General features: G+C 38.7%; 2 protein-coding genes across 4 annotated transcripts in view; one reads left to right on the top strand and one right to left on the bottom strand.

The window, feature by feature from the left end:
• The window catches only part of LOC137984652 (kelch domain-containing protein 1-like), a 22626-nt gene extending 13935 nt beyond the window's left edge, over positions 1–8691 (bottom strand). Inside the window, exons 1-4 of the mRNA XM_068831886.1 lie at positions 8374–8691; positions 4385–4537; positions 4116–4304; positions 2318–2470 (exon numbers count right to left, since the gene is read on the bottom strand). Coding sequence (XP_068687987.1) covers positions 2318–2470; positions 4116–4304; positions 4385–4537; positions 8374–8593 — 715 coding nt within the window. The 5' untranslated portion in view covers positions 8594–8691. The remainder of the gene's footprint in view (positions 1–2317; positions 2471–4115; positions 4305–4384; positions 4538–8373) is intronic.
• LOC137984659 (adenosine deaminase-like protein) overlaps positions 8358–20000 on the top strand; it is a 14252-nt gene continuing 2609 nt past the window's right edge. Inside the window, exons 1-11 of one of the 3 annotated variants that reach the window (XM_068831894.1) lie at positions 8361–8496; positions 8677–8795; positions 9016–9072; positions 9403–9560; positions 10630–10690; positions 14710–14797; positions 16190–16271; positions 17144–17270; positions 17434–17514; positions 17816–17951; positions 18244–18347. In XM_068831894.1, coding sequence (XP_068687995.1) covers positions 8733–8795; positions 9016–9072; positions 9403–9560; positions 10630–10690; positions 14710–14797; positions 16190–16271; positions 17144–17270; positions 17434–17514; positions 17816–17951; positions 18244–18347 — 957 coding nt within the window. In that variant the 5' untranslated portion in view covers positions 8361–8496; positions 8677–8732. Of the gene's footprint in view, positions 8497–8676; positions 8796–9015; positions 9073–9402; positions 9561–10629; positions 10691–14709; positions 14798–16189; positions 16272–17143; positions 17271–17433; positions 17515–17815; positions 17952–18243; positions 18348–20000 lie in introns of all 3 variants that reach the window. The other 2 variants (XM_068831903.1, XM_068831910.1) reach the window with 2 other exon arrangements.

Below are 20000 nucleotides of genomic sequence, written 5' to 3'. Positions count from 1 at the left end.
ACTCAAAAGATTGTTTCTCGTTGCCGTCAGACATTTTAACATTTAATGAATCTTTAAACATGATGCCGGTGCCCCCACCACGCCTCCCTGATAAACGAGGTAAATTCCTGAATTCGTAGCCAGTTGGTGACAAGCCTGCAATGCTTACAGTGTCACAGTCTTTTAGCCAGGTTTCAGTAAACACACAGATGTCGATGCTTTTGTTTACTATATGATCGGTGACAGCCGCAACTTTATTTTTCAGTGATCGTGCATTAGAACAGGCGAAAAGGAGATTGCTTTTTTCTGATTTGAAACATGTAATTTATGCTTACTTTGTTGGTTATGTTCCGCTTCATTAGTTGACAGTGACGAAGCAATTTGAATAAGGTTGTTTGTGTTCGCTGTCTTCTGTGAACCGTAACATGTAAATTTTGAGCGGGAAGATTTAAATCTTCCACCGACAAAAGAAGATATTGTAGTAATGGTAATTTGATCGCCAAGATGACTTCTTTACTCCTCCTCGAGTGCCACAGGTTCTTTTTGATAGACCATTCTCTTTTAAAGCGCTCCATGTTGATTCTGTAAGCGGTATGAGCTTTCTGGGTTGATGACAATAGCTGCTACTTTGATTACTAAGCGTGGTCGAACATTTCCACCAAAATTCATTTGCGTTTTAATTATTGAGATAATGCCTCTGAAGAAACTTCCTAAATTAAATACTCAAGGTCAAAGAAAACTTAAGTTTTTTTCAATTGTGAAAAATGACAACAGCAACAACGATGCAACAGACTAATTCCAATGTCCATCTGGCACCCTTCACACTTTCCAGACATGCAAATGATCACGAAGAAAGTAAAATCCCACCAAAATGGCTAACATTGTTTGCATGGAAGTCCGAAACTCTACAAACTCAGAGGACTGAGACGTGCGCGTTAAACTGTCAGTTGCCAGGATTTAATAGATATCACACATTAACTGTGACTGGGAAATTGTCGATATGTGTTAAGTTGGATCTGAGTCACTAACTCAGTTTAGTTGACTTACTTATCACGCTTTAATTCTGATTATAAAGAAGTGAGTTAGCAATGCTACAACTTTCTGGTTATCAAACTAAACAGGTTACCACTAAAACATCTAGTAGTGGCTCAGTTAAAATAAAATTGATTGCTCTTCATCCTTCAGTTAGACTGACTCATTGATTGACTGAGTGACATAAAACGTGTTTAAAAAGTGCAACAATATTATCACATGTTGCTCATATCATCTCTGTATTCCTTTTCATCTCGCCCACTCGCCCACCACATGGCTTCATTGGCCTATACTTTTATGAAATGGCCCATAACTTTTCAAAGCCAGGGGCCATAGGCCCATGTATCTATTTTGCCTTCCCAATCCCTGCCATTGGGTCTCTTTCCAAAGTTGAATATAAGCCAAGTAGTTTATAATAACATATAGATTTAGCCAAGCCTGAAAGAGGATCTCCCATTTCTAGCCCCAGAAATCAATATAGTGTATATGGAAATAATTACATGTATATGCCTCTGCGTAAAGTACAAAATTAATCATCAGTATTGTATACACTTTACAGTGATCAAACATCTCTGAGCTGACAGCAGTTAATTTGACAATAATTAACACATTTCAACACAAAAAATTAAGAAAGGAAATGGAGACAAGTGGGCTGCAAACAATTTTTTTAATGTTGTAATTCAAGAAAACTGTACAGTAGTTTTGTAATTCACGCACGCGCTGCATGTCTACCAATCTTACACTCACTCACTCAGACAGCCCCGATGACAATATGGTAGTGCACTTATACTAAGTATTCTACCTCAAATTATAACTCTTTTTCAAAAGTGACGAAGCTCAGTGGGATACATGTGGACTGCACAAAAGTTTACCGCCAAGAAAATTCACCCATCCACACCTCAAAGCTGCACATTCGCGAGACTCCCTTCTCTTCCCTTTCTTAGTCTCTCATCCCCTCTCCCAGAGTCTGTACGGATGGACATACACTCTGTCAATCACATGACAACACAACGAAAAAAAGGTTGACCATATTCTCTTAAGTATGGGGCTCTACCCCAGGATGCTTCAATTGGAGCCATGTCATTATTTCTTTTTAATCAGTCACATGATCAGTAACCTTGTCTTTCCACCGAAACAAAAGGAAACGTTTGCATGACAATAGAGCTCAATTCCCAGAGGATTAGTTGGGGACACCTACAAGGCCACCGCTCTTTTGTTTGAGGACACCAACATGGCCAACATGACGTCACATGAAAACACTGGGGGAAATCAGTGAAGGTTACATCTTTAAAATCAGAAATGTTACCTGTGTTTAAAATGAACAGATCATTCTTTCTGCCAACACTGTCTCTGCCACCAAAAATGATAACTTTTGATCCAACAGCACACATTCCATGGGCTGCTCTTGGTGTTGGACAACCAGTACAGTCAGGCAACAGTTTTTTCCATGTGTAGTTATCTGAGAATGGTATTCCCAAATGATATAATTATACTATACAATCAAATTATTGGCAGGTCTAAAATGCTGATAACTGGTAAGGAGCAAGGGTGGCACAGTTGGTTAGTGCGCAGCCTTGGTGCAAGAGGTCCCAAGTTTGATCCCCCGATCACATCCTTGTTTCGACTTCTTTCCTTTCAGTGCAGACTAAGTAGCTTTAAATACCCTTAAAACGGAGCACTGATGGAAAGAGGGGGGTAAAATGAGCACACCGTCGGCTTCCTGGGAGAGTACTCTCTAGAGAGTAAAGGAACTTCCGACATTAAATAAGGTGTACCTTGCTTTAGGAGGTAAGAATTCGTCATTGTTTCATTAGGAATTTCTTTGCTGATTTTAGTAGGAATTGATTTGAATAAACATTTTGAATTACTTGTTACCAGTTGCCAGATACGAGCTACCAATTACTTGTTACCAGTTACCAGCATTTTAGACCCACCGTTAAAATAATCATTGATTAAGAAGAGACTTCATTCTTCTATGTATCATGATGAGGTACTGTTTCATGTTTTAATGTGCAATCAAGTATTGTTACATGTAGCTGATCTAACTGTCATTTACCGATCAAACATTTCTGCTTAATCAATATGTTTCATGATACATTGTACAGTATACAAATGGCATAGCAGGAAAGCAATGGAATGCTGCGTGTCCCTTTGACTTAACCAGAAAATTACCACAATATAAACAATAACATACATTGTACATTCTGTTAAATGGGTAAACAAGAGTGTTTCCATAAACAGGTTGGTCAATCAAGTCAGTCAATGACATTACCAAAAAAAAAGATTAACAAAAGACAACCTCCTCAGTAAAATGTTGAGGAAAAATAAACCAGTAAAAGAATACAAATATTGTCAAGGCACATTACGATTATCATAAAATAATAGTTTATGCAATGTAGGAAATGTTGAATGAAATAAATGTATGTATTTGAAGTGTGGGTTATAGAGGAAAGAGGAAAGTGATTCTCACACTTATCTGGACAATTTGAGCATGCAATAATATAATTTGTCTCTTATAGACACCAGAAAAATGTGGGTGTCTTGAAAACGAAGACCCCTAAGAGCCTAAGACTCGAAAAAGAAGAAAGTAACCCAAAACCCTCAGTTTGGCTTACCCTAGGCTGAAAAACCAACGTTAGCCCTAGTTAGGCCTAGGGTTTCCCAAATTGAGGGTTTTTGGGTTACTTTCTTCTTTTTCGAGTCTTAGGGTCTTAGGGGTCGTAGGGGTCTTTGTTTTCAAGACAACCGAAAAATTCAGGTGACCCGCTCACAACTGAGTGGTTTTGTAGCTCCGTTGGTAGAGCATTGCACTGGCATCACAGAGGTCATGGTTTCAAATTCAGGTGTCTATAAGAGACAATTCTTGCTCAAATTGTCCAGATAAGTGCAAGGATTACTTCACTCTTTGGTAGGAAAATCTCCTTAAAGCATTTTAAAAGTCCCTTGTATGAATGCTTTCCAAATCTTTCACGGTGGTTATTCGACCTTTATCAACTCGTTTGATAAAATAAATTTCTTTTCCAATTAGCTAACAAGCTTCTCTGTGAGTCAAGTTTACTGAGCACTACCTTAAACATTTCAGCTTCTTGTTCCATTTTACATACCTGTATCAAAACAAAACAGATCATTGAACCATTCAAACTGTGCACCTTCCTCTTGAACAGTGTCTTGTTCATCTGAAGGACCAAAGCCACCCCAAAAAAGGATCTTGTTTGCAGATGTGACACATGCCAGCTTGTCTCGTGGGGAGGGAGAAGCCCCATGAAACACAATCCGCTCCCACTGTTTTGTCTCTAATAAGTGGAGAAAATTTTAATGCAACTTTGCCACTAAAAATAATCATTAATGTTTTAAAGTACTTTTATTCACCCACCAGTGTCAAAAGCATGCAAATCATTCAACCATCCACAATCCCTGCTCAGTCCGCCAAAGACATAAAGTTTGTTTCCTACAGCAGCCATTGCTGCAGATGACCTTGCTGATGGGATTTCACCTCCTGTCACAAGCTTGCTCAACACAAGAGTATCTAAAAGAAAAAAAAAAGCAACTTATCATCCCATTCTGGAATGATGCTGAAACAGCTCTGTGCATGCACAGATTGATGTAGGTAGTTTGAGGTAGCTGATATGACCTTATATTGTCCAATTAAGATTTCCACACTGGGCCTAATAGGGAGCTTATGCAAGGACGCCGCCGACCCCAACGTTGTCTTAAAAATATTATTTGCTGTTATTGTAACAATTTTGTGAAAACTCCAAGTCGTTTGGAATGGAAAGTGTGCATCAACATTGCAGGAAAAAAACTGGTATGAACAGTGTGGTTGTTTGGAAAGAAAATTTAAAATGTTTTGTCAGGTTCCCACGTCTTCTACAAAACCTCAAATTTGGTCAATTCATGTCCTTGTCAGGATGAGAATGGCAAATTAAGACGTGTCAAAAAGCAAAATGCACATGCAGGGCGTACAGAACCTTGTTTTCACTCATTAAGACCTTTGTTTTGTGGCGTTCTCGTAGCTGTTGTTGTCGTCTTGCATAAGCGCCCTAATGTGGCCCATTGTTTGAATTTTAACATTGTCTGAAGTTTAACATTACAAGACTTTTGTTTTGTTGCGTTCTCGTAGCTGTCGTTGTCGTCTTGCGTAAGCTCCCTAATGTGACCCATTGTCTGAAGTTTAATATTACTGTCTTAGCTTAGTTTCCTCAATATTTCTTGTGGAGTAATTGTAGGTACATGTATGCACATGTTAGTTCCACTCATCAATTTCATCAATCAATTGCTAAAAATTGTGTTCATGACTGCGAGGATCATAGCTTCATTTGATTTCACATCCACAGTTCAATATACATTGTACATGTATGATTCATTTCGACATTGTATATATCATTTCATTCTAAGATATTACTGTTACTTTGGGTGAGCAATTTTTCATTACCAAAGACAACCATCACTGAGAAAAGATATCCCTAACCATCACCCCTAAACTTAACCCATTCACCCTTCAGGCGCCCTGGGACACCCCCAATTCACCAGTAAAATTGTTTGCCTCACTCCCAGGATTCAATGGGTTAAGCAACACACAGGGTTATTGAACAGGCTGAACAGGTATGAAGTTAGCATTAACTGCAGTGAGTAATATAGTGATAATGACTTTAATTTCAGTGTCAAGTGTATTTAACGATGAGGCACTAATTGACGACACTACAGAAATCCAGTCAAATTGCCACACATCAAATCGTAGGTTGGATTTTAAGAAAAGAGACTAAAACCGGAGTACCCGGAGAAAACATACTCCTCCAGGCAAAGTAGAGCGCCAACAAACCCAACCAAACCCACGGCGCTGCATGAGTCTGGGAATCGAACCCAGGCTACATTGGTGAGAGACGAGTGCTCTCACCTCTGTGCCATCTCTGCTCCTTCCCTGCTAGCAGAGGTCTCTTTGCTTTTGCATTCGTAGGGCTGACAAGTAGAGATGGAGGTAAAATATGTATTGGCCAGAAATGGCGGTTAACTTGATTTATTGACTCTATATAGCAAAATGCTTTTTGAAAAGATACATTTGATTCAATGAAGATACATTCGATTTGATGGCTTAAAACAAAACTTGAACAGCAAGAATTTTTATAGACTTGCAATACAGTAGTTTTTTGTGTACAAAATAGTCAGCGATCTTCCAATGGTTTCGGTAAGGTAGCTTGTGAATAAAGCCTCATTCAATTGCCGTCGAAGCAAATGTTTGCAGAGTTTCATGGCCCTTAATTCCTTCTCAGTGTATAAGCAGCTCGAATGAAGAAGACGAATGGGTAGTGGAGGTATCGTCTATGATCTATGTGAAATTTCAAGGCGATCGAAGCCTTAAGAGCGAATTTATGGCCCTTTTCCTTCGGTGATTGCATTTGGCGGCCTCGTCTCGGTGCCCATCCTTGGAAAAGAATATAAAGAGGGAAAAGAGGAGGAACCAAAAACCACTTAAATTGCTCTTAATTGACCCAGAAACCGTACCACAGCCAAAGAAACACAAGACTGAAGGAAGGTAAGCTATTTTTAATTTTAAATTGCAAATATATATTTTTTTATTTTGAGAAAAACCGTTTTCCCCATACAAATTCTTATATTTTCTACTGTTGCATAGTATAGTACAGTACAGATACACAGTTATTGAGCTTGGGCTACCTGTGGTTTTTCACGTGAAATTTAAATTAAAGTGGAATTTACTGTGAGTTTGGCAATGATTTTTTCTGTACAAGAAGTTGAAGCAAATGATTTAATTAAGCAGTAAACGGAAACACCAAAACGCGGACAATTCTAAAACCTTTAATTTTCACTAATCTTACAGCCAGTAAGAATAAATAACCCGGGGGCTGGCTAAATCTATTTATTAAAAACTGAACTACGGATATATGATTTCCAGCTTTTTGCAATGGCTCGCCAGACACAGGCTATCAGTTCATTACCTGCTGAAAACATTTTTGCAGCTCTGAGAAAAAAATGGCCGACAAAAGCTGTTTTGGACCAGAATTGACTTAGGCAGAAATCAATGCTTTAGTCAACAATACTACCCCTGGAACACCAAAGAAGAGTTGTTGATCCTGGAGTTTTTAATAAAACAATTATTCCACTCGGGCTTGCTGGATATAACATGATTATAACAAAGTTGGCTTGTTATCTATCGCTTCATATCCAGCGCGCCTTTGGTTACCAGCCAATATACATGTACCGGCGTTTGACCTTATGTGGAAATGAATGCGGCAAATGTCGCTCAGCATAAAATAAAATTTTTGGCACCCGGAAGTCACATCACTTTCCGGTCTATTCTTAAAATTTAGCAAAACCAAAGGTTGAGAATTTAACAAAACAATAATTATTATTCCATTCACCCATGTTGGATACGAGATTGGTAAATTAGCAAACTATGTGCCTCGTTGGCTATTTACCATCTCATCTCCAATGCAGGCTGATGGAATAGTTGTTTTACTAAATTGACTGCAAAATTCTTGCGCGCTCATTGGTTAATTTTTATTGTCAATAAGCAGACAAACACATGAAAAACATAAAAACTGTCCCGTTATGGCGTATATGATATGGAACTACAATGGTTTACTGATTATCTATTTCTTCGCAAGCAGATTGTTCAATTTAATGGTGTCCTTTCTGAACCAAATTCAATTAACACTGGAGTTCCTCAAGGAAGTATTCTTGGGCCTCTCCTTTTTCTCATCTTCTTTAAACACGAAGACACAGTATAAAAGGGGGCGCTTCACGCACTGCTTTTTTTCAAATTCATTCAATTCACGACTGATTAATTATCCAAGATGGTGATCAACAAACAGCAACACAGGGACGGAAACCCGAAAAGTTATTTCTAGCGCGAAAAAAAAAGGGACTGGGAATTTAAAAAAAAAACGACAGATAACATTTTATGGCATATTACGGACACATTGCCATAAGGGGCCTTTTTATTGAAGAAATTATCACAGAGCTCTCGGTTGCGTCCACGGTTGATTGATAAATCATTTGCACGTGCCTTTTATAGTCCCGCACACGTCAACGCGCACGTCAACGGTGACTGACAAGTGAGCCTCGATCTTCCCAGGGCCGACAGTTGGCCGACAGTCGACCGACAGTAGATGGACGTGAGCTGTTCTTCACAATTACTGAGTTTTGATTCTGATCGCCGGGGAATTTCCCATCTACTATAACTAGGGCTTTCTTCGGTGGGAGTTGAATCAAATTTACACGTTATGGCTAATTACAAGTTGCTGAGGTGTGCGAGAATTATAATGCGCATTATGCGTATGACACGAGACGACGTCGCGTAAACGGATTTTGATATGAGGACGATGTTGAAAAAAAAAATTATCTTACCAACATCGAAAAGAAGAATCTCGTTTGACTCTATGACTTCACCGATATCTGAAAGCCAGCGAACTCCACCGAAGATGTAAAGTTTGTTTGCAATTGCAGCAGCACAATGGCCGTCTCGAGATGGTAATTTCACGTCCATTTCTACTTTCTTCCATTCAACGTTCACATCATTCCGAAGTTTTGTGCCATATTTAACTGGAGCTGAAATCTCGTTTCCCATTTCTGGTCTGGTTAAAAGTAAAACTCGATTAACCGAACAGAGCGTACTAAAGACAGTGCTGAATTCTACTGTGTTGATTTTAGATTTTGGCGGGAAGAAACCTCGGCTTGACCAATCAAAACACGTGGTTATTTCTAACATGGCGGACAACAGTGTAGAAGGGATAATACCACTTAATTTCTTCAAGAAAATCCCAAAAGTTGTAAGTCTTTCTAAAAAGAGCGTTATTTAAGTAAATTGTGCTTTCTTGTATCGAAAAGGAGAGATATGAGGCGGTCGTTGTTATTATCATTTCGTTCATATTTTTGCTGAGGTGCACGAAAAATCGTGTTGATTCACTAATAAATACATTTTTGCCGAGGAGCACAAAAGTCGGCGCTATGCAACTGAGCTTTTAAGTCGTAAGTCTTTTTGAGTTTTAGGAAATTAACAATGCACATCATTTGGCTGGTGTTGTGGCTGCCCTCTGTGTGATATGGGTGGGTATACAAGTGACAACCTTTTAATAAGTCTAATAGATGCCGTTTTCCGCCAATGACGTCGAACTCTTGCATTCAAATTTTATTTAGAAATGTACAAAGGCCTAAAAATTTTCCGATTTCTTTTCTTGTTTGAAGCCTTTGTACATTTCTGAATAAATTTTAAAAGCATGAGTTTGACGTCATTAGCGGAAAACGGCATATATGAGACTTATTAAAAGGGTGTATAAGCAGGTCCACATCAGCTGAATAGCTGCCAGAACTTCAACCTGCTCAAACAAATAAATAACATAACATAACATAACATGTATAATATTCTTTAACTTTCAGGAACTTCATGCTCATATCAATGGATCCATTAGTGCTGAAACGATTGAGAAACTCATACAAAAGAAGGCTGCAAGTGCAAACCCACATAATCTTAATAGTACTGTTGTGTCACAATGGGAAACAACGATAAAAAAGGGTGACAAGAGAAGTCTAGAGGAGTAAGTTACCCAACACTTCGGCAGGAAAGAGTCTTCAATCGCTGGTGTTTCATCCTTCCCCTGCATCCAGTTGGCTGAATACCATAAATTTCGTACCTCTTGCATACCCAGACCTACCCAGACATTCTTTTGGATCCTCATACAATCTTTTTTCTCTCAAGAATGCTAAAATGGTCTGGGATTCGCAAGTACCTGTGAATGGAAGTGGAAGCTCAATGAAGTAAACTAGATTATTTGGAGAGGAAAGATTGCATAACAAACCAAGCTAGAGAAAGTTTGGGTAGGGGGGCTTTTCCTGTCCCATTAGACTTCTTGCCTTATGGCACTTACAGTGTAGTTTCTCCTTTAACAAACCTTTGTTTTTCTGTAGTTGCTGGATTTTTCACCATGCCTACATTCAATATGAAATGATGTGATCCCGGAAAAAGTACTCACTCAAAGTAACTACGCCTCGTGACTCCACAACAAATTTTGACCACTATGATGACGAATGTCGTTGTCTATAAGAGTACAGACTATGCTAAACCACTTTCAGTTTGTTTTTTACCACAATATCCAAGGCCAAGGAAAGTGTTTATTTCAGAGCGTGACCAAAATCATGACACAAAGAAAGGGCAATTGTTGGCTGTAAAGTTCTCGCAATAAGATTGGTTTATTTCCCAAAATGAGCATTCCTGATTGGCTATTACATTGCGTGACAAATTGATGCGAGCATGGCGCAAGCAGTGTTGTCTAGACACTTTTCAGCAAATTAGCCAATCAGATTGCGAGATTACAAAATTTGTGATAAAAATCGTTTTGATAGAACATGAAATGTTTTTTTTATTGTTTATCTAATCCTTTTGAAATCCCACTTCAAGCTATCCTCCAGTACTTCAATCAGCAAAAATTAATGTAAACCATCTTTTACGTGCACAAAGGAACCAGAAGGAACCAAAACCATTGATTACAATGTTTAGGTTGGGATTTGATAATGATTGTCAAGGCACTTCACCATAATTATGCATGACCTGAAAGCATATTATTGCGTTTGCACTCATTTCAAAGTCCTTTTTGTTTTGTTGGCTAGGTGTTTGGCAATGTTTGGAATTATTTATCAGCTTGTAGATGACAGCAGCACTGTATTCCAAGTAAGAATAAAAGTGACTTGAATATTATGACATCAAGCTGTGATTAATACATTTGCTTGAAAAATATTGAATTATGTTTTTTCATGATATTACAAGAACTACACTCAATTAACTTTACATTTCCACTAACTTTACAGAGAATGATAGTGGCCATCAGGAATTTAATGTACATGTAGATAGCATGGGTGATGGGGGTATGAACTAAATGCATGTCAGGTGTTAAACTACAGTATTAACTGTTTAAATGAACAAAGAATTCTACCAAGTCTCATTGACATTCCTTACTGAAATTACAATACCATATACTTACGACATGTAGTTAGAATGAAACTGACAATATATATTTGACAAAGTACCAGCAAATTCTTTGTAAACCAACAAAAGATATGGAACATACAATATCTGGAGATCAAAATTATTATCATTTCCACCCCAAAGGAAACACATGTACATTACCTGTACATCTGAGATTTCCCGATGTTGCTTTGCTTAATATTTTCCACAGGGAATTATAAGTTCCATGGGCAAAGATTGTATCAAAAAGCAATACATATTTTTAAAATAGTATTAACAATAATAATAATAATAATTATAGTAATAACCAATCAATGGAGGCCAAGATCATCAATGTTGCCATTCCAGGAAATAGACAAGCACTAATTACTTAGAGAACAAATAGAACAAACATGGAAACTATTGAAGTGACTGGTGCCAGTTGTTGTTGTAACATTAGGGGCGGGCGTTACTAAAGACAGGAACGGAACGGAACGGAATAAACCGGAATATGCCGGAATGGGGCGGAATCACACCAGGATGAGACGGAATGAACAAGAACGGTACCGGAATATACCGAAACGAGCCGGAATGAGGCAGAATGACACACAAATAAAGCGGCATATACCAGAATAAACCGGAATATACCGGAATGAGACGGAATGAACAAGAATGGTGCCGGAATATACCGAAACGAGCCGGAATGAAACTGAAGCTGAAAACTTCATTTAAACACGTGACATTGATGAGCCTAAAAAAGGACTCGTTACAAAAATGTACGTGTACGTGTACACTGGAATGAGGCGGAATGACACACAAATAAAGCGGCATATATCGGCATCGGAATAAACCGGAATATGCCGCAACAAGAAGGAATAACTCTGGAATAAAACTGAATGACACCAGAATGAGACGGAATAAACAAGAATGGCACCGGAAAATACCGGAACGAGGCGGAATGACAACAGAATAAGGCAGAATAAACCAGAAGGACACCAGAATCAAGCTGATTAGCGTGCACCGAAATGACAAGGAACAAAAAGTAATTTTTATCATTCTAGACTGTGAATGAATAAATGTTGCAGAATAGAGAAACTGACAAAAAAAAATTACATTAAGGGGAAGTAACAAGGCTTGGAACGAGTCACGATATGTTCTCAAAATTCTTCATGTAAATATATTATCAACGATCTTTTTTCTGTGCTTCTGACTTCTTTCTTCAAACAAGGAAACACTGCGTTCAGGTTCGATGGCATTATTGCCAACAATCGGAAAGAGAAAAAGAGTCTTCCGGCCGTTTGCGCGAATCTATTTCCGTATATCTCCATCAAGTGTGGGTCGTGGGAAGCAGGCAAGCAGCAACAGTAATTAGTTTGTGGTTCACTGAACTTGATTGTGATTGGTCAATGCACAATTGACCTGTCAGAATAAAATAAAAATGTTTACGGGTTTTCTGACTCGCACAGTGAAAGCCGCCTTCGAGATGCATAGACAAAAACAATTAGAATAACATTCTGTTTCTCTTGCTCGTGTATTTGTTCACAAAAAAAATGTTACTTCCACAAGAAATAATTATTCATTTAGCGACGGATATACCTGTCAAATTTTTCTCATGATCGAAGTGTTCCAAATGTTACAAAAGGCAAAAACACATGCAATGCCCTTAGGGAATCACGTGATACAACAAAAGCTGACTGAAACAACCGAAAGTCAGTCGGCGCTAACTAAAACACCAAGTTTGGGCATTTTCAGGTTCATTCCGGTATATTCCGCTTTATTTGGGTGTCATTCTGCCTCATTCCGGCGTCATTCCGGCTCGTTCCAGTATATTCCGGCACCATTCTTGTTCATTTCGTTTCATTCTGGTATTATTCCGCCTCATTCCGGCATATTCCGGTATATTCCGTTCCGTTCCTGTCTTTAGTAACGCCCCATTAGGGGCTGTATCTGACATGTTTGACAAATGCGTGTACATCAAAAAGTGATTCAGAAAGCTGTTCTGTTGGGAATGGCTAGATATGGAACGTTTTGTCACTTTAGGGATTCAGGAAAGGACACATGATATCTTCACAGTGAAAACATCACTGTTGCTATGGTTACATATAAAAATTGCGCCTTTCAATGCTTTTCGTGAATGATTTAGTATTTCATTGGTGTTTATATAATACCCGTAAATAGAATATTACATGGCGGCTTGGAGATACGAAATTTCTCTTCTCATGTTGAAAGATATTTCACTCGTTCACTGCGGTCATTCGTGAAATATTTTTCAACACTCAAAGAGAAATTTCGTATCTCTGCGCGGCCATGTAATATCCTCTACCGGTATATATTTGAAGTGTGGGCTATAGACAGAAGAGAGATCAAATGATCCTTGCACTTAGTTGAACAATTACGCAATTGTCTCTTATAGGTATACTAAAAGAGACAAAGGGAAAATCAAAGGGTCATCAAATATATACAATTTCTTTCATCAAGCCCTTTCAGGGGAATACATGAGCCCAACAAAGTGACCCATTCCGGGTGTCTGGAAAACCCGAATAGCGAATAGTCGCGAATACCGAACAACGAATAGTGCGAATAGTGGCGAATAGTCAAGAATAGTGACGAATAGTAACAAATAGTGGCAAATAAGGGTGTAGAGGGGGGGATTGTGACGAAATGACGAAAATTTGGTACCCAGTACTTCCTGGTCAACCGCGCAGCAACATTGGATGGGATTTTCCCGCTAAAGAGCAGAGATGTGTCGGCGAAGGACAGCTTGAGCCCTGAGAAGAAAAGGTAATAAATGCACTGAAATCCTGTTGCTTATTTGGATAATTAATTATTAACGCTTTGGTTATCAGAGTAGCTCGTTTGTCTCTTTAATCACAAACCACTTGCCTCATATTTTGATTTTATTCCTTTTTACAGAATGTGTCTCGCCGGATCGGACAGCACAGATGAGGATGATGAAATGTGAGTATCTAAATTTATGTTCGGGCGCCACTGTGCGAGGAGAAGATCATGAGCTTGATGTATTAATGAAAGTGATTTATATTTTTGCATTTTGACGTTTGTTCTTCTTTAGAGTGTTTGTAAAAGCATGCACAAAACTCTCTTTCGACGACAGGTGAGCATATTATTTGCTTTTATTACGAGATTGTTCAGCATAAGGCGGTGACTATTCAAGACTATTCGTCACTATTCGCGACTATTCGCGACTATTCGCCACTATTCGCACTGTTCGTACTATTCGCTGTTCGCTTGTCGCTATTCGCGACTATTCGCTATTCGCTATTCGGGTTTTCCAGACACCCACCCATTCCCACCTTTCTGGTTTCATAGCTCAGTTGGTAGAGCATTGCACTGGTATTGCAGATGTCATGGGTTCAAATCCTGTTGGAGCTTTCTGAATTTTTCATGTGTCTGTAAGAGACAATTCTTAACCCATTGACTCCCGGGAGTTCCCCATTGATGAGTAAAATCATCTGGCGTTAGACAAAAACAAAATACTAAGTTTGACCAGTTCAGGACGGTTTGGGGTTTCAAAGGGTTAAATTGTCCAGATAAGTGTGAGGATCATTTCTCTCTTCTGTCTAATAATAATTTTATCAACTGTTTTATCATGAATATCATTATTAATTACATTTACCCTTGTTGGATTTCAGATCAGTTAAAGCCAAAAAGGGGTTTTCTACTTCATTGCTTATTTACCATAATGATTAAAGGAGGTTGCTGGAAATATATTATTACTTACCATGCAGGTAACCAAAAGCGTAATTGAAGAATTTGCAGAAGATAATGTCAGATATTTAGAGTTGAGGAGTACACCAAGAGCTAATCCTGAGACAGGTATATCATAAAGATGTTCTATTATTAGGGTAATATTGCAGATAAAATTCATGGTTAAATTTAAACTTTGTCTGGGTACACTAATTTGTTGATAAAAGAGAACCATGGAGGTCTAGCCTGCTTTGTCACAATATTATCTCCTAAGATCCTTTGAAAACCCTATGGTGTTTTTTGCAGATATTTCAAACCAGTTGGGCCTAGAAAATAATTCAGAAATGTATTTCAGAATACCTTTACTGTATGTACAATACAGACTTAGCCCCAACTCTTCTTTGAATGACAGGTAAAAAAATTCTGCAAAAAATTGACCTTTTAGAGGATTCAATGCCAACTCATATTTGACAAGCTCATGGAAAACTTGATACCAATGATGTAGAGCAGTGTTAAGTGCAATCTCACAGTTGTTTGTTTGAGACGTTCTTGCCTGTTTTCATCCCTTCCTATTTTGAGTAGTGGTGGCTCAGTTGGTTGAGCATCAGGCTGTCACACAGGGGGTCATGAGTTCAACTCCAGCCAGACCATCACTCAGTGTCTTTAAATAACCGAGGAGGAAGTGCTGCCTTTGTAAAAACATCTGCAAATGATTAAGACTCTCTAGTCTTCTCGGATAAGGACAATAAACTGTAGGCCCCGTCTCACAACCCTTCAATGTTCATAATTCTGTGGGACGTAAAAGAACTTACACACTTGTCGCAAATGGTAGGGCATGTAGTTCCTGGTGTTATGGCATGTCTTCTGTGCTGTCCTGGTCTCCGTAACTGGAGCTTTGCTCTGTGGAGATACCTTGCCTTGTGGCAAAAGTTTATAAATAAATAAGTAAATGTAAATAAATAAAATAAATAAATGTAAATAAATAGGTCTGCAATGAGCAAAGAAAGATTGTTTCATACATGATTGTTTTTCAGTGAGTGATTAATTATGCAATTCAAATATTAATTGTGTCTTTTCCTATTCTGAGTAACACACTCTCAGGGATGGCGCAGTGGTGAGAACACTCGCGCCCCATCAATGTGACCCAAGTTCGATTCCCAGACTTTACATCATACGTGGGCTGAGTTTGTTGGTTCTCTACTCTGCACTGAGAGGTTTTTCTCTGGGTACTCTGGTTTTTCCCGCTCCTCATAAACCAACATTCAACGTTAATTGTTAATTTCAGTTTACAGTGTCCCCAATTAGCACTTCAGCGCTAGAACGACTGGACACTTAAATAAAGTTCCTTTCCTTTTCCTTTCTGACGGCCATCTTCTGGATGGCTTGATAGCTCATTGGTAGACCAGTGTGCAGTGGAATAGCTCAGTGGAATGGCATGATAAGGGTTACAGTGTATGAGTCCTATTCAAGAATGAATCCTTTATGACTGCTGAAATTGCTGTTTTTAAATTTTTTCCACAGGCATGACAAAACAGTCTTACATTGAAGCCGTCTTGGCAGCTATTGAGGAGGCTAAAAATTCAGTCCCCAATATCATTGTTAGGTAATTTAATATAATGAAAGGTGAAAGGTCTTCCACTTTGTACCCAGAATTCAGAAAATTGAGCCATACTGCAGTCTCATTCCCAGGAATCAATGCATGGGACTAACATAAAAATTAATTTCAGTGCTTCCTCTAAGCTTTGGCAGTGATTTAAGCTTGAATGTATGTATCTACATTATTCCAAACTTGTTCCCATGAAAATGAATTGTGAAAATACCATCTGCATGTTTTAAGAATAATATCAGCTTTGAGAACAACCTGTTTGGTTTTACCAATGGAGTTGATAATGTAAATTGACCACCATACAGAGATTGTAAAAGCTGACGTTTCAAGTATTAGCGAATTGGAATGGCTGACGCTCAAAACGTCAGCTTTTAGAATCTCTGTGCCGTGGTCAATTTACATTATCAACTCTGTTGATAAACCAAATTTTTGTATACTACTTCCCCACCCGACGCAGCACCACAGTTTCTTTAAAAACTACCCCCTTCATTCATTTGAGGACAACCTAGCATTATTAACCACTTGGTTATTAACAGTTAAGGTAAAGGTACACCTTATTTAACGTCAGTAATTCCTTTACGCTCTAGAGGGTATTCTCCCAGGAAGCCGACAGTGTGCTCATTTTACCCCCCCTCTTTCCATCACTGCTCCGTTTTAAGGGTATTTAAAGGCTACTCAAACTACACCGAAAGGAAAGAAGTCAAAATAGGGATGTGAGGTGGGGGGAACAAACTTGGGACCTCTTGCACCAAGGCCATGTCAAAGGTGTGAAAACTAAAGGGCAAAAATTTTATGTGGTTACAACTTCACATGTTGTACAGTTTTGTATCTCTATCTACTTGTATGCATCTTTGTTCATGTTATGAAAGGTTTATAATGGCAATCAATCGCAAACTTGGTCCTGATGATGCTCTGGATACTGTACATCTGGCTTTACAATACAAAACAAAGGCAAATGGACTACTAGTAGGCATAGACTTGAGTGGTGATCCTAAGGTAATGTCTTGCTTCAAACCAAATCATATCAGTCAACCAACTTAACACCTGGTCACTAATTTGAGCAAACTAGTCACTGCATAATTATTCAACATTTGTTTCTTACAGTGAATGGCAAATCCCTGCATTTAAAAGGTATCACTGATCTTTGTTTTCTTTTCAGGCATACAGGTCTCAAGATTTTGTTCCAGCTCTAAAGCTTGCCCAAGAAAATGACCTCAAGTTGGCTCTACACATCGCAGAGGTACATGTAAATCAAAGGCTGTCAGTAACGTTTCCAACACCTGGCGAGCAGGGCCTCCTTTTGTCTTTTTCTTTACTGAAGCAAGCAAAAGAAAGGCTCTGCCAGCAGGGTGAGTTTCCAACAGACCAAAAATCATTCTAAATGCTCCCGTACCACTTTTAAACTCTTAAGGACGTGAGCTTAAAAATCAGCTAACTACACAAAGTGTGAAAGATGTGATAATCAAATTGTGCCTGGATTTTGTGTTTAAAGTTGAAACAACTTTGAATTTAAATTCACTTTATTGTTTGTTACTTCTAAGGTTCCTAATGTGGAAGACGCAAGAACCTTGCTTGATTTAATCCCTGGTAGAGTAGGTCATGGGACGTGCCTTCATCCTGATAATGGTGGTTCACAAGACCTTGTAAATATAGTGGAGAAACATGGAATTCCTGTTGGTAAGCCAAATGAGAAATAATGAGCACCACCTACTCAGGGATGTCATAAGTATCCTGCTATTTTAGCCTGAACTTTTTTTGGAACGAGGATCCCCTTGTTGCAATGTGGCTTCACAACTGCTGGTTCCCCCTCAAAAAAATTCTCAAGCAGTATTCAGTAAGGATGGGGAGGAGTTGCAATGTTGCAAAACATGTATGTTTAGCAGTGGTGTAAGTGCATGCTGCTATTTTTTTTTACCTAATACCCCTAACTACATTATGTGATGTTACTATCTGTTAAAATCATTAACAGAGCTGTGCCTGACATCCAACGTCAAGACTAAAACTGTACCAGCATATGCTGATCATCACATGGACTATTGGTACAATGGGAAAAAACATCATTGTATCATTTGTGTAAGTGTATTGTATTTATGAAGTGCATTGCTCTATATTTAGGCAGAAAACTGACTGACTGAACACAAACGAGTGACAAGAAGTGGTGACATCAGCAATGACATTGCTCAACACTATTTACAGGCATACCACAGAAACAACTGGGACACAGAATGTATTAAATGCACTACTACCAATTAGGCATTCTGGAAAGATTGTTTACTAACCTAGAACAGATACATTGTACCACCGACACGCCACCGACGCACCACCAACGCACCACCGACGCACTACCGACGCATCTTATATGTTATAAGTTTAAACAGCGGCCAACGCGTCGGTCGACAGTCTGCCGACAGTCGACCGTCAGTCGGCCGACAGTCGGCCGACAGTTGACTGACAGTCGGCCGACAGTCGGCCGACGCGTTGGCCGACGTGTTGGCCGACGCGTTGGTGGGATCGGATTCTTAAATTTTACCGACTTATGAATGACATCAACAAGTCAACAACAGACAAACAACATACTGGCTGACTTGTTGTAATAACAATGACTGACTGACCAACAGCGTTGAACACCGTATTGATAGGATGGCAGAGTCCCCCTTGTGTACATGTAGATTGTGTGGTGAGAAGGGTAATATTGTCGATCATGTTGTGAGAGGGTGTAAGAAGTAAGCTCTGATGGAATACAAATGAAAACATTACAATAAACATTTTTGATATTACATCTGATAGTACATTCTGTAACAACAACGAACGCCAATAGATACTAATTGAAGGGACTTACATATATGTAACATCAGACAGATTCAAGAAAGAGACAAACTGAAAAGAGAGAAATATGCTGATCTGAGAGCAAATTTAAAGAAACTGTACCCCGGTTATAGTGTTCACCAAGTTAATGTAGTTTTTGAATTTCTGTAGGGGTATCATAAAGAACGAACTGATAAATTGAATTCTGTAGGAGTCACTGATAGTGTGACTATTATTAGAAAGTGCCAAAAGTGAATAATCACTCAAAATTGCAAAATTGTGAAAGCCTTGCATAGTCTTAAGTGAATCAACATACATATCTTCCATTTACATGAAATCACTATCTCAGAAAATGCCCGGATAAACATATCCACAATTTTGCTAAGTACCACACTTGTAATACAAGTTGATAAAAGTTTAGATGATGATGGTAATAATAATAGTAATAATAATAATGATAATAATAATAATAATAAGACCTGGGACCCGTGGTGACTTGTTGTAACCCGCTCCCAAGTACTATAAACCAGGGCAATTAACCTATATATAATAATAATAACAAAAATAATTTAATAATAATAATTAACAACTATTCACCGAAGTGGAGGTGGCTAGCGGTGGATATTTACCGGTACCAAGCCGGGAAGTGGCGACGTAAATATCCAACGCTAGCCACCAACACTGAGGTGAATAGTTGTTTTAGTGAGATAATATACAGCACAAAAAATTAATCTGGATGTTTTTTTCACTTGTCACGGATGCAAATCGGGACGCCATTTTTTCCCGAGTTGCTCCGAGGTAAATAGCACAGGATATTCGGAGTTTGGCGAGCCAATCAGCGCCCGCATTCATATACTAATATACTAATAAAGGTTATTTAGCCAAGCACAAGTGCTCTACTAACTGGGGAGATAACAAATC

This window comes from Montipora foliosa, chromosome 2 (assembly GCF_036669935.1).
Source record: "Montipora foliosa isolate CH-2021 chromosome 2, ASM3666993v2, whole genome shotgun sequence".
Taxonomy (NCBI): domain Eukaryota; kingdom Metazoa; phylum Cnidaria; class Anthozoa; order Scleractinia; family Acroporidae; genus Montipora; species Montipora foliosa.
Note: the sequence above shows the minus strand (reverse complement) of the source record. Positions and strands in the feature narration are given on the sequence as shown.